Genomic DNA, 12,644 nt, shown 5'->3' with positions numbered 1-12,644 from the left:
CATTTTAGTCTTGAGATAACATTTTTTTAAAAAGTCTTGTAAATGCTCAAATGGAAATGTCTTCCATGACTTTTGATTACTTTCCCTGGAATTTTTACAGTTCAGTAGTGATTATATGGAAAAGAAGAGGAGTCTGTAGCTGGTGGAATGAGTAGTATTGGAAATGTAATAATAAAGAGAAAAAGAAACTTAGGCCAAGACAAAATACCAGAACACACTTTTAGAGCAACTTATTTTAATGGAAAGTAGGTCACCGAACATTTGTAACCTCCCCAGCACACCAGCGTGTAGCTCAGTAACCAGTTCACTAGCCTGAAGGGTAAAACCTTTCCTCACCAGCTGTCGGGGTTTAGCAGATACAATGTATGGGCAAGTGTGTTTCCCCATAGTATTTTGTAGCCCGGGACAGCTCATTTTTTTCTTGACAGATCCACCTTTTGTGCCAGTGGCCCACCCAAAGAGCAGATCCAGACCCTTCATCTCCACCCAGGTCAATGCGGACTCTGCTGGCCAGCTTGGGCTGAGAAATGCCTAGTCATTTGGACCATCCCTCAGAAACCATTCTCTGGCTGGGAAGACCAAGGCTCCCACCAAAAAAGCTGTGATTTTTCCTGAGAGCAATTCTCAGTTTTATCACGATGCACCGTACATGAATTCCTCAGACTCGCTTAGAAGAGGTGGGAGGTAATATGATTACTAATAAGAATCCAATTACAAAATAAATCTGATTAATGTTGCCCTTTTTGGGAATCATCACAATTCAATAAATCTAAGCCAGAAATTACTCTCTTAGCTGTTTGAAAATGCCGAGTGCTTGTAACACTGGAAATGTCGCAAGACATCATCATAAGGATATCATCTTACAAAAAAAAAAAACAACAGTCTCTTTAACTGGGTAAAAATTAGCAAATCCATTCGTAAAAGGGAAATCACTTAATCTGGCAAAACCAACTATCTGTTCTCAGGTGACTTGTACAAGGGTGTGTCTGAAGATCCTGACTGGTGGCAGCAAAAATAACCAAGCAATGGCCACTCTGATGAATGAGGGTTCACAAAGTATGTGTCTATAGACATGATTTGACTTTCATAACTACCATTTTATAGTTTTTAAAAATTACAGTGATTATCAGAAAGATTAAGTAATTTGGACAAAGCTATGTAAGTAAGTGGCCAACATGGCACTGAGATGCATCCTAGAATTGTGTCCGCTTCTCCCAGCACACACCCCACCCCCCATCAGGTCATTCACAGTATACTCACCCCTCTAGTCACACCTAGTCTGCTAAACTCAGGGAGCTGCTCTTTGGGGTCAGTACAGGTTCCCTTGTAATAATACATATACCATTGGTACTGGCAGGACTTTTATTATACAGTATATTTACCAGCACTTCCTTTTCTAAATGATATAGGCACATGACATTCTTGTGCTTCTGCAATTTAATGAGAACAAATGTTCATACAAATGCACAACCGAAGCCACATGTTTTTCCTCTTTTATTCAAATAACTTTCCTTCAATTATAGGAATAATAGAAAAGGGATAAAGAAAATAAATATCACCTACAAACCTATAACTCGGTAGTAGCGACTCTACATGCTGCTTAAGAGCTTTACAGATTTTATTCACACAGGTTATTTTAAATTAAAAAAATTGGATCTTTTATATAAACTGTTTTACCTTCCCCTAATACTTTATATATCATGAACATTTTTTTATATTACTGGAATTTTGTGCTAGTAAATGCTGGAAAAATTCTATTTTACTCCATAGTCCATTTTTATGGTGACATTCATCAACCCATACTTGGCATTTTCTAGCCAACCTGTGCAAAAAACCACAACTTATAGAGATGCAGGAAAAGGAGGTCATAGAAAAAGGATCAACTGAGAGAGGCTTGGTATAATTTATCAATGCACAGCACTGACATGTCATTTCTGTTTTTATGAAGCATAAATTTCCCACGTGCTGAATACTGTAGAATACTTTGTGAAGTTTAACTTTTCACTGCCATGGGAGACTAACCCAAACAGAAAGAAAGTTTGATTATACAGAGGAAGCCTGATAAATGTACAGATTAATTGTGATTTAAAACCAGGAAATTAATTTGTAAAAAATACTAATGTGACTGAGCAGTTGAAAATGCCTGTCTACTTGAAGGGATCTCTTTTCTGCAGTGGGGTACCTCTCCTTAGATGTCATGTTGTGTTTATTGTAGTCAGAGCCCGGCCCAAACCAGCAGCTCCCCTGTACCCTTTGCCAAGAGTCCATTTCCAAAAGCCAGGGAATGAATTCAAAGGGGCACTGAGGTTAGGGTTTCTCAATCCCCGTGCGATTGATGGAGATGAAAAAGGAGATGAAACGGTGTCCCATGGTTATATTTAATGAGATTAGAACAGATATTTATTCATTTTATCAATTCATTCACCTATCAACATTTATGGAGCACTGACTGACTCAGTTAGTTTAGTGTGTGTGCATGTGACTTTGTGTAGGCACATTTACATATGTAGAATAAACACAAATGAATAAATTAGAGACTGTAATTAACATATAGTAGATTTCAACTTACTTTAAGCCATTTATATGATGCTTCTGTTCTTAAAGCTCTTGGGTTATTTTTTCCACCTCTGAGTGGAATATGCAGGATGGTGTATATGTTCTTAAAACATTGGATGGAATTTTAATCACACTTACATCAACTCCACTGTAACATTTTTAATATTTTCTTTAAATGGTGATTTTTAGACTATCTCTGCCTCTACTTCCCACACGTTCATTTAAGAAGCAACTGTAGTTTACATAAGAATAAACTTACCTTCTAGATGGAAAGACACAAAAGTCAAGAGGACCACGGACAGAGGATCGGCTTCTATGATGTAGGTGCAGTTCATGTTGTTGTCATATTGTTTTGGATAGTTTGGAGAAACGATGTAATCTGAAGGGTTAGTGAACGTCCTTCCACATACTACAGGGGAAGAAAAATGGGTCACGAGAACATTTGTTCTCACATATAGTATCTTTTTATCAGTGAAGGAAAGCCTCAAATTTCCTAAACTCTCTAGAGATATATTTCCTGAGATACTCCAAGAGGAAGAAATAACTAAGAGAATGGAGCTCTGATTTAAAAACAAATATCCAAGCAAATTGAGAACATTGAATATTTTGAGAAAATGATGCAGAGTTTTGGCCTCAGTGGATTTTACCACAAATCCATTGCAAATCACTTAATTTTAAGACACTAAAGAAGGGATGACTTAGCAAAGATTGAATAGGGTTCATGTAGCTAAAGAAATAAAACTGATGAAACTTGATTTGTACCAGATCAGTACACTAAGAAGTTTTATTTTTTGTTTTGTTTTTAAAAATATTTAATTAATTTTTTTTTGTTTTGTTTTGCTTTTTTGTTTGGTTTTGGGGGGAGGTAATTAGGTTTATTTACTCACTCATTTATTTTAATGGAGGTACTGGGGATTGAACCCAGGACCTTGTGCATGCTAAGCATGCACTCTACCACTGAGCTATACCTTCCCCACCCTTAGAATGTACTATAGAAAGATATGCTATTTTCATTGCTATTGCTATCTGGCCATAAAAACAATACCTTCTTTTTAAAAATGGTTGAATTTATTAGTCCCAACTCTTTAAATTTTTTCATTTTTTATTGAAGTAGAGTTAATGTACATTATTGTATAAGTTACAAGTGTACAATATAGTGATTCACATTTTTTAAAGCTCATGCTCCACTTGTAGTTTTATGAAATATTGGCTATATTCCCTGTGTTGTACAACATGTCCTTGTCGCTTATTTTATACACAGTAGTTTGTATCTCTTGGTCCCCTACCGCTATGTTGCCCCTCCCCCTGGTAACCACTACTTAGTCCTCTGTATCTGTTTCTTTTTTTGTTATATTCACTAGTTTGTTGTATTTTTTAGGTTCCCTGTATAAGTGATATCATACAGTATTTGTCTTTCTCTGTCTGACTTATTTCACTTAACATAATACCCTCTAAGTCCATCCCTGTTGTTGCAAATGGCAAAATTTTATTCTTTATGGCTAAGTAGTATTCCATCGTACATACATACCATATCTCAAATTCTCACATGGATCCTGGTGTTAGAAATAAAGACAACTAACTTTACCACTAAAATGACATTTGTTTTCATGTAACTACTAACTAGTTAATCCACACACTCCCTACCTATCACTGAGGGAAATAACAGTATCCTTTTAAACTGATATTAAAACACACACATTCGCAGATACAACAAACCAAGTGAAGACCTCAAATTAGGTCTGGGGTTGTCTTGTGTTACTTCCGTTACACCCGACTCTTACTCATGTCGGAAATACCTGTTCTCTGCACTGTTTCCTCTAATTCCTTTCACCAAGCTTTTCCCTAAGCAGTGGTTTGCAGTTAGCAGCTATTTGATTTCATTCGGCCAACAGGCACACACACCATTATTTCTCAGACTTGAAAACTGTTCCATGTCCTGCTAATCTAATTTGTGAGTAGTCATCACAGAAGGAAGGGAAAATCCTGAAAAAAGTGACTCCCAAGGTTGACTGAGCATGGCAATTAGCTGGGTGAGAACTAACCACATAAGGCCCTAGGCAGGGAAAATCTGAATTCAGAAAGGCTCGGGGTGAGGCCCACGACTCAGCGTGCTTTTACAGTGCCAGGTGACTCGGTTGCAGGTAGGCAGTGGGTACAGGCTGGGCACAGTGACTGTCTAGTAATTACTGCCGGCTTCTGCCCAACTCCTGCCCCACTGTGGATTGTAGGGCTAATTTCAGACACTTCTTTCCTGACCTAGGGTTAAATTCAGTTCCATTCTTGCTGATTTTGCAGAAAGGGTGCACTTTCAGGATTAGGTGACCTGCCCAGGCTCTTCTCCTGGAACCCTCAGCTCCAGCCAACCCTGGAGCAGACCCCACACCTCTCCCCACGCCTGCCTGTGGCAGCCACACCCTTTGAAGGACCTCTCTGTTTGGTTTTTAGTGCTACTTACGGCTCATGAAGGATGCAGAGAAGCCCTGAGCCGGGGCCTCCTGAGACTGGAACACAGCAGTGAACGCGTTTCCTGGAGTGACGATGGCACCGGGAGCCACGTTCCCACAGCTCGTGGCCATCAGGGCCCTGTCGGCCTCCTGCGCTCCCGCCCATACCTGGCAGAGCCACAAACATGACTTAGTGCTCCTGGTTTTCCCATCAGTGTTTAAATGTGCTTAGGCTGGAAAATAATGGTACTCAGGTGTATACAGACCTAAACTTAACAGTAAATACAACACATGCAAATCTGCAATATTTTCTTTTGAGAATCATTTCTTTAAGCTGCTTGTTTACAGCACAGCCCGCTCTTGATTCTGTCAAGGAGACTGTGTTCACTTTTGTGTAGCTAGGCAATGATTTTTTTTTAAATCAATCACTACCCACTACCAATCCTCTTGCCTTCTCCTAGTTGACCTGATCTAGCTGAGCTTGGTGGGTGCAAGGGAGACAGACCAGCATGGATAATACCGTGGGGTCTACCATTTGTCCTGGGTGGCTGGCAAACTCTGGACTGCAAGTAGAGGACATTTACCAAGCCAGAAGCCCATAGAGATTAATATATTTGTAAAGCATGAAGAAAGCAGACATGAATTTCAAGTCTACATGTAATTACCATGAACTGAGATAAATCATGGAAGACTTCCTGGTAGTGTTGAATTTTTAAGGTTCATTTTGAAGAAAGGATGAGATTCAGTCACCGTGCAATTCACTGAAGACCAGGTGGTCTGGGTCTGGTCACTTTAAAAGAAGCAACCAATACGCTCATTTGAAAAACAGTTGCTGGGGAATAAATCATGAGTTTCAAAATTTCCAAGTCAAACCAATCCTAACTGGTCTAGGGAAGGACATTAATCATAGTGCACATAGTGCATTAATCATTTTGCACATGTTGAAGTGCAAAAGGGAGCTGTTGTAGAGCTGTGGAGAGGATATAAGAAGGGGCTTTACCTGACCTGGGGGGAGGTGAGCCCAGTGGCAGGAAGGGGCAGGTCTAGTGCAAAGAGGCCAGAAAGTGAGTGAGGAGCCAGGCTGCGGACTCTGTGCAGGCGCCGTGGCAGGTCAGAGATCCTGGCCATGTCTCTGGCAGGAGCTGCTGGGAGGGGCAGGCTCAAGGGGAAGAGGAGGAGAGGAGAGGATGCTGGGAGTCTGCAGTAGTTCAGACAGGAGATCAGGCATGGAAAGTGCTGAGTCACTCAAGAAAAATACTGATATTAGGTAGTGAATGCACATGATCACGGGAAAGGCTATTAAACATATTTAACCAGTGAGACTCAACCGGGAGCAATTTTGCCCTCTCCAGGGGCATTTGGTGATGTCTGGAGGCATTTCTGATTGTCACATTTGGGGTGGGGGGTGGCATGTAGTGGGTAGGGGCCAGGGACGCTGCTAAACATCCTATGATGCCCCTCCCCAACCTCCCCCCACCCCCAACTAAGAATTATCTGGTCCAAAAAGGCAAGAAGGTAACTGGGTTTGGATTAGCCTAACTAGACTATTCACATCAAATGACTCATTCCAAACATAGCATTTGCAGGAATATTCCTCAAACAAAGCAATAAACACATCCAGCTGTGAAACATGTTTCTATTAGCAAATTAGCCCTACAGGAACGGGCGTGAGGTAGCACTGATTCAGAGCGCTGATTTACTCTCGGCTCTTTAAAGCTGTATCATTTCAACTGACTGTCAAACACTGCATATCCAGCTTACTGGATTTTACTGAAGACAAATTATATTTGCCGTTTATTAGATACAGGAGGTGCCTGGGGCTGTAGCTACCGAAAACACATGTGAAGCTATTCTGCCAAATAGCTAAGATAAAAAAAAAAAAAAAGTTGGGAAAGAAATGTCCCCTTAACTATCCATGGAAACAGTATATGGAAGTTTTCTACCCACATTTTGTAAAATTATAAACAGGACTGAGAGAGAGCTAGCTACATATATTTCTATTTTCACAAATATCACTAAAAAAGGCAAAGTGAAATGAGCTAAAACTTTTAAGAAAGAATCTCAAGTTCTTCAATTAAGGGCTTCAAGAATCCTCAAGGGCTTACACTTTCCTAAAGTCATTAATTATGGGTCTGACATGGCTTCTTTTTGGCCCAAGAACATAGGTGTTATAATGATAATAATGGTAAAGAGTTATTAAATATCCATTGCCGGCTCATCAGTCAAGAACACATTTCATTGGCTATCCAACCTAGAACTAATTTAAATGATACTGGATCTACAAAATGTGACAAAATTGTCAAAAACTTTTTGACTTTTCTTAAAGTTGGTACAGTTCAACCTGGCTACATGTGACATCTTACCACTCAAACAATTTTCTAAAAAAAATAACATTTATTGAGTACCAGCAGATTCACATGCAGTTGTAAGATATAAAGAAATCCCTTGTACACATTTCCCAGTTTCCTCCAATATCGACATCTTGCAAAACTATAGTATAATATCCTAACCAGGATGTTGACATTGACACAGTGCCTGCATCTGATCAGTTCCCCAGTTATACTTGTGTTCACACGTGTGTATGTGTGTATCCGGTTATAGCCCAGTTACACACCACCACATTCAAGATAATGAACACCTCCAATGCCAAGGCTCCCTAGACTTGCTCTGTTATGACCACACACGATTCCTTTCTACATCTCCATCTTCCTAACCTCTGGCAGTCTGTCCTCCACTTCTGAATACTGTCATTTCAAAAATATTACATAAATGGAACAGTAGAGTGTGTAACCTTTTGGGATTGGCTTTCTTCACTTGGAATAACTCCTTGGTGATTTTTTCAAATTGTTAGCCTGTCAGTATAACCAAGGAGGACCCTGTGGGGTCTTCCATGGTCAGACCCCTCCCCATATCCTCTGCTGCAGCTCCTCCCTGAGGCACCCAGATAATAGTATCCCATTTATATTTACTGAGTTTTTCAGATACTTAAAACCATCACCAAAGGGAAGAAATTAACTACTTGATGATCGAGGGTGCATTGTCCCCAGACCTTTTGGTGCCTGGGGGTTGATGGTATTGACTGCCCTGTTACTTCCACATCAATCAACCAACCGGAGAATTGTGCACGAGCTGATCACATACCGTGGGACTCCTCTCTCTCACCTGGCCTTTAAATATACTTTGATGAAATCCTTTGGGGAGTTTGGGGTTTTCTTAGGCATGAGCCACCCCATCCTCCTTGTTTGGCCCTGCAATAAACCTTCTCAGCTCCAAACTTCAATGTTTCAGTTTGTTTGGCCTCATGGTGCAGCGGGCATGTGAGCTTGTCTTTGGTAACATCAAGAGTTTGTTTTTAACTGGCGAGTTGTACTCCACGGTATGCATGCACCAGAGTTCATTGAACCATTCACCCACTGAAGGACATTTTCACTGATTCCAGTTTTTATGTATTGCCAATAAAACTGCTATGAACATTTGTATACAGGTTTTTGTGTAGACACAGTTTGCATGACTGGGATAAATGCCTAGGGTGCAATGGCTAGATCTTATGGTAGGTGTATGTGTAGTTTTATAAGAAACTGCCCAGATCAGAAGGCTTCACTGGGGAATTCCACCAAACATACAAACAAGAACTCACACTGATCCTTCTCAAACTCTTCCAAAAGATTGAAGAGGAAGGAACACTCCCAAACTCATTCTATGAAGCCACCATCACCCTGATACCAAAACCAGACAAGGACACTACCAAAAAGGAAAATGACAGGCCAGTATCTTTGATGAACACAGATGCAAAACTTCTCAACAAAACATTAGCAAATAGAATCCAACAACACATAAAAAAGATCATACACTACAATCAAGTTGGATTCATCCCAGGGGCAGGAGGATGGTTCAACATACGCAAATCAATCCATGTGACACACCACATCAACAAAAGAAAGGCCAAAAATCACATGATCATCTCAATAGATGCAGAAAAAGCATAAGAAACTGCCAAACTATTTTTCAAAGGGGCTGGGCCATTCTAAGTTCCCACCAGTGATGAAAAAGTGGTACAGCTGCTCTGCATCCTTGCCAGGATTTGGTGTTGTCACTGTGTTTTGCATTCTGACAGGTGTGCAGCAATATCTCACTGTGTTTTTAGTTCTTATCTTTCCTAAGGGCTAGGGATGCTGAGCACCTTCATATGTTTATTTCCCACCCAAATATCCTCTTTGGTAAAATATCAGTTCATACCTTCTGCCCATATTCTAATGGGACTCTTTATTTTTACTGTTGGGTGTGAGAGTTCCGTCTATATTTTATATACTAGTCTGTGATCAGGGCAAGTGTTTGGAAATCTTTTCTCCCAGTTTCCAGGTTTTCTTTTCATCTCTTCATAGAGGCTTTCACAGAGCAAAGGATTTTTCATTTTGATGAGGTAAAATGTATTAATTTTCTCTTTCATGGATTATTCTTTTGATGTTCAGTCTAAGAACTTTTCATCTATATTTAGGTCCCAAAGATTTTCTGCTCTTTTTTCCCTCTGGAAGTTTATAGCTGTGTATTTTACCTATCAGTTCATGGTCTATTTTGAGTTCCTTTTTGTATAAGGTGTGAGGTTAAGGGTTAATTTCAGTAGCCAGGCCCCTCTCACTGGTTTTGCTCACCCACCTCAGTATCTCTTGGCAAAAACAGGAGTCTCAGGCTGGCAGGAGAAAAACAAGAGGGCATCTCCCAGGCCACTTAGTTTTGGCAGAGCTCCAAACTGATCCCACCTGCCAGTGGTGCTGGCCTCGCCTGATGTCAGAGGGATTTCCATTTGATCCAGAGGAGAAATAAGCCTAAATTACTTTTCAGATTCCATTTTACAACTGAAGATCTTGCGAGACTTTACCTGCATCTGTACATTTGATGTTAGTCCATGAGAGAGAGAATTTATTTGTGTCATGAAAAAAGCAATTAGGGAAAGTGTTCATTCACTGAGTTCTAGTATATGTGTATCATATGTAAGTCTGGGATTTTTATTTAAGCAGCGTGCATGGATGAGTTAGATGTAAAACATAATTTGAGAGGTGATGTTAAATAATACCAACACTGACCAATACAAGCTGTTTCTACTCGTTAGGTGGTTTTATGTTCCAAGTACTGAGCACTGTTTCTGTTATTCTGTCCCATTACTTCTCATGCTTAAAACAGTCCCACTAAACTAGGAATTATTCTCTTCATTTTATGGCTGAGTAATTCAAAGCCCAAATGTTTAATCAGCTCATAGAGGAACATGTAGGTGTAAATGCAAGTGATGTGGGGTCCAGGCTAATGGGAACCAAAGGCCAATGTTCTTTCCACTCAAAGGCATAGAGCCTCTTAGAGATATAACATATAAGATGCAAAATAGCACAGATGGAATGAATTTATGATACAGTCATGGCGTAAGTCACTGAAAGGGGATGTAAGTGCCACAGGAGCCACATTTCTAACTTTAAAGGAACAGAGCCTGACTGACTGCCCCCGGCCATCATTTTATGTGGGTCCCTCCTTGTCTTTTCGACTTATGGGTGTTTAAGGCTAAAGGTGGAGACTGGCACTAAATACATGTCCAGCCTTCTGAAATTTTTATAGGATGCTCTGCTGCCTGTCATGGTAACTTTCATTCATTTTGTCCTTAAGGGTCCATTAGAACAGAAAAAGAAAAGAAAGAGAGAAAGAACTATAGATGCTCATGAGAATTTCATAAGGCCAGACACCCTCCTAAATTAAAGATCTTTGTTTATGTATTAGCAAATGAAGTTCACAGGGCAAAGGGCACTGTGGTTCAGATTTGAACTCCTAATGGTGGAGGTTTCTCTCTTTTTCATTTGAGCAATCCAAGCAGCAGAATTGTCCTTTTTTTACTTGGAGAGGCAATGAGTCATTTCTAATCTAAACATTTATGTTCCTGAAACCAGCTCGGCTCCAATTAAATAAACAAGCACACTGACCTTCACAAAGCTGTTCTGACACCGCCCGTCACCACTGGGGATTAGGAAGTTGTTGTCAAAGCTGATCTCCAAGTGTTTACTTTGGTGAGTAATGACTGTCCAGGAACACCTGCTGTTCTCGGGAAAATTCTGAGGCCAGTGAGGGGACCTGATGGTGCCATTATCCGAATGAAGTATTCCACCACAACCTGAAAAATTGTCGTGAAAAAAGTCATCAGTGTGTGATGACAATGACAGTTTTGGTAACCCCAGACTTCTGGAGGAGACACATTTCTAAACGTGAGATTTTAGTGTAGCTTTTCAGTGCCTATGAGTCTCTGACTTCAGGGTAGGTCTACAAGAACTCTCAGTAAACATAGGGTCCCTGAGGCCACAGGAAGTTTCAGCTGTTAGTTTTGTTACGTTTACACTGAACTCACCTGAGACCATGCCATAAAGAACACAGATTTCTATCCTGTCTTCGAACAATAGCAATATTTTTCCCTCCCATTGAGACTGTGTGGAATTTCTGTACCAGAAACCCCAAGTTTTGTATTTTATTACCACTAACACATGAGAAAACAAGTCTACACTCATTTGCAATTTAATTCTAACATGCTGGACAGGAGAAAATGATTTTGAGGAGGGCAAAATCTTCCATTAAGCAACCTGGTTCATTCGTATTGAAAGGCTGATAGATGGAAAATGAATTACAGGGATTGAAAGAAAGCAAAATCTAGAATATTTTTATATAATGTTAAGATAGGTACTTAGGACAAAAGAAAAAACATGGACTCCAAACAGAACAAAGTTAAGGAGTATTCCCTGTATCTTTTGCTTTTAAACCCTTGGAAAACCAGTGGTTCATCTAAAACTCTCCTCTGATTTCAATAGCAGCTAGTGGTTCATGAAGGGACAGTCTGATTCATTCCACAAAGATCTTCTCAATAATTCGGACTCTTCTAGAAAGAATTGCCCTGTGTGATACTGCAAGGCAGTAACAAGATCCTGACAAAAAGTATCCAATGTGAGTCATAACATTTTCTGGGCATTTCCATGAAGTGCATGGCTTCCATGCACAACAACTAATCTTTTGAAATCAAATCTATGCTGTTTTGCCACATACAGAGCATCTGTTCTAAACCACAGAGCTTATCCTGTCACTTTGATGCTCAAAATTCTTCATTAGCTCCCTGTTGCTCAAGGGACAATACAGAATCCAAGGGTCTTCATGATGTGGACTACTGGTTTTCCTGCCCTCAGCTCACCACCCAGCACTCTGCCTCCAAGCTCTAAATATTTTAAACTACTTGTGATTCCAACACATATTTTCTTTTTTCCCCCACTTACTGAGATATGTATTATTAAAATATAATTGTCACATAACATTATTAGCTTTAGGTATACAGCAAAATGGTTTGATATAGGTACATAGTATGAAATGATTATAGTAAGTCTAGTTAACATCAATCACCACACAGTTACAATTTTTTTTCAGCTGATGAGAACTTTTAAGATCTCCTCTAATCTTAGCAACTTTCACATACACAACACAGTATTGTTAACTAGAGTCACTCTGCTGTACATCACAACCCTGGGACTTACTTATTTTATAACTGGAATTTTGCAACACATATTTTCTGATATTTGTCACTCTTTAGTTATGCCATGCCCTTTTGCCCAGAGAAGCATTGTGGTGAATGAT

General features: G+C 39.9%; 1 protein-coding gene across 1 annotated transcript in view; it reads right to left on the bottom strand.

Annotated features, from left to right (window-relative positions):
* CUBN (cubilin) overlaps positions 1-12,644 on the bottom strand; it is a 273,653-nt gene that overhangs the window by 56,885 nt on the left and 204,124 nt on the right. Inside the window, exons 54-56 of the mRNA XM_032474139.1 lie at positions 10,961-11,148; positions 5,012-5,168; positions 2,816-2,965 (exon numbers count right to left, since the gene is read on the bottom strand). Of these exons, the coding sequence (XP_032330030.1) occupies positions 2,816-2,965; positions 5,012-5,168; positions 10,961-11,148 (495 nt within the window). The remainder of the gene's footprint in view (positions 1-2,815; positions 2,966-5,011; positions 5,169-10,960; positions 11,149-12,644) is intronic.

The sequence above is a fragment of the Camelus ferus genome, chromosome 35 (assembly GCF_009834535.1).
Source record: "Camelus ferus isolate YT-003-E chromosome 35, BCGSAC_Cfer_1.0, whole genome shotgun sequence".
Lineage (NCBI taxonomy): Eukaryota > Metazoa > Chordata > Mammalia > Artiodactyla > Camelidae > Camelus > Camelus ferus.
Note: the sequence above shows the minus strand (reverse complement) of the source record. Positions and strands in the feature narration are given on the sequence as shown.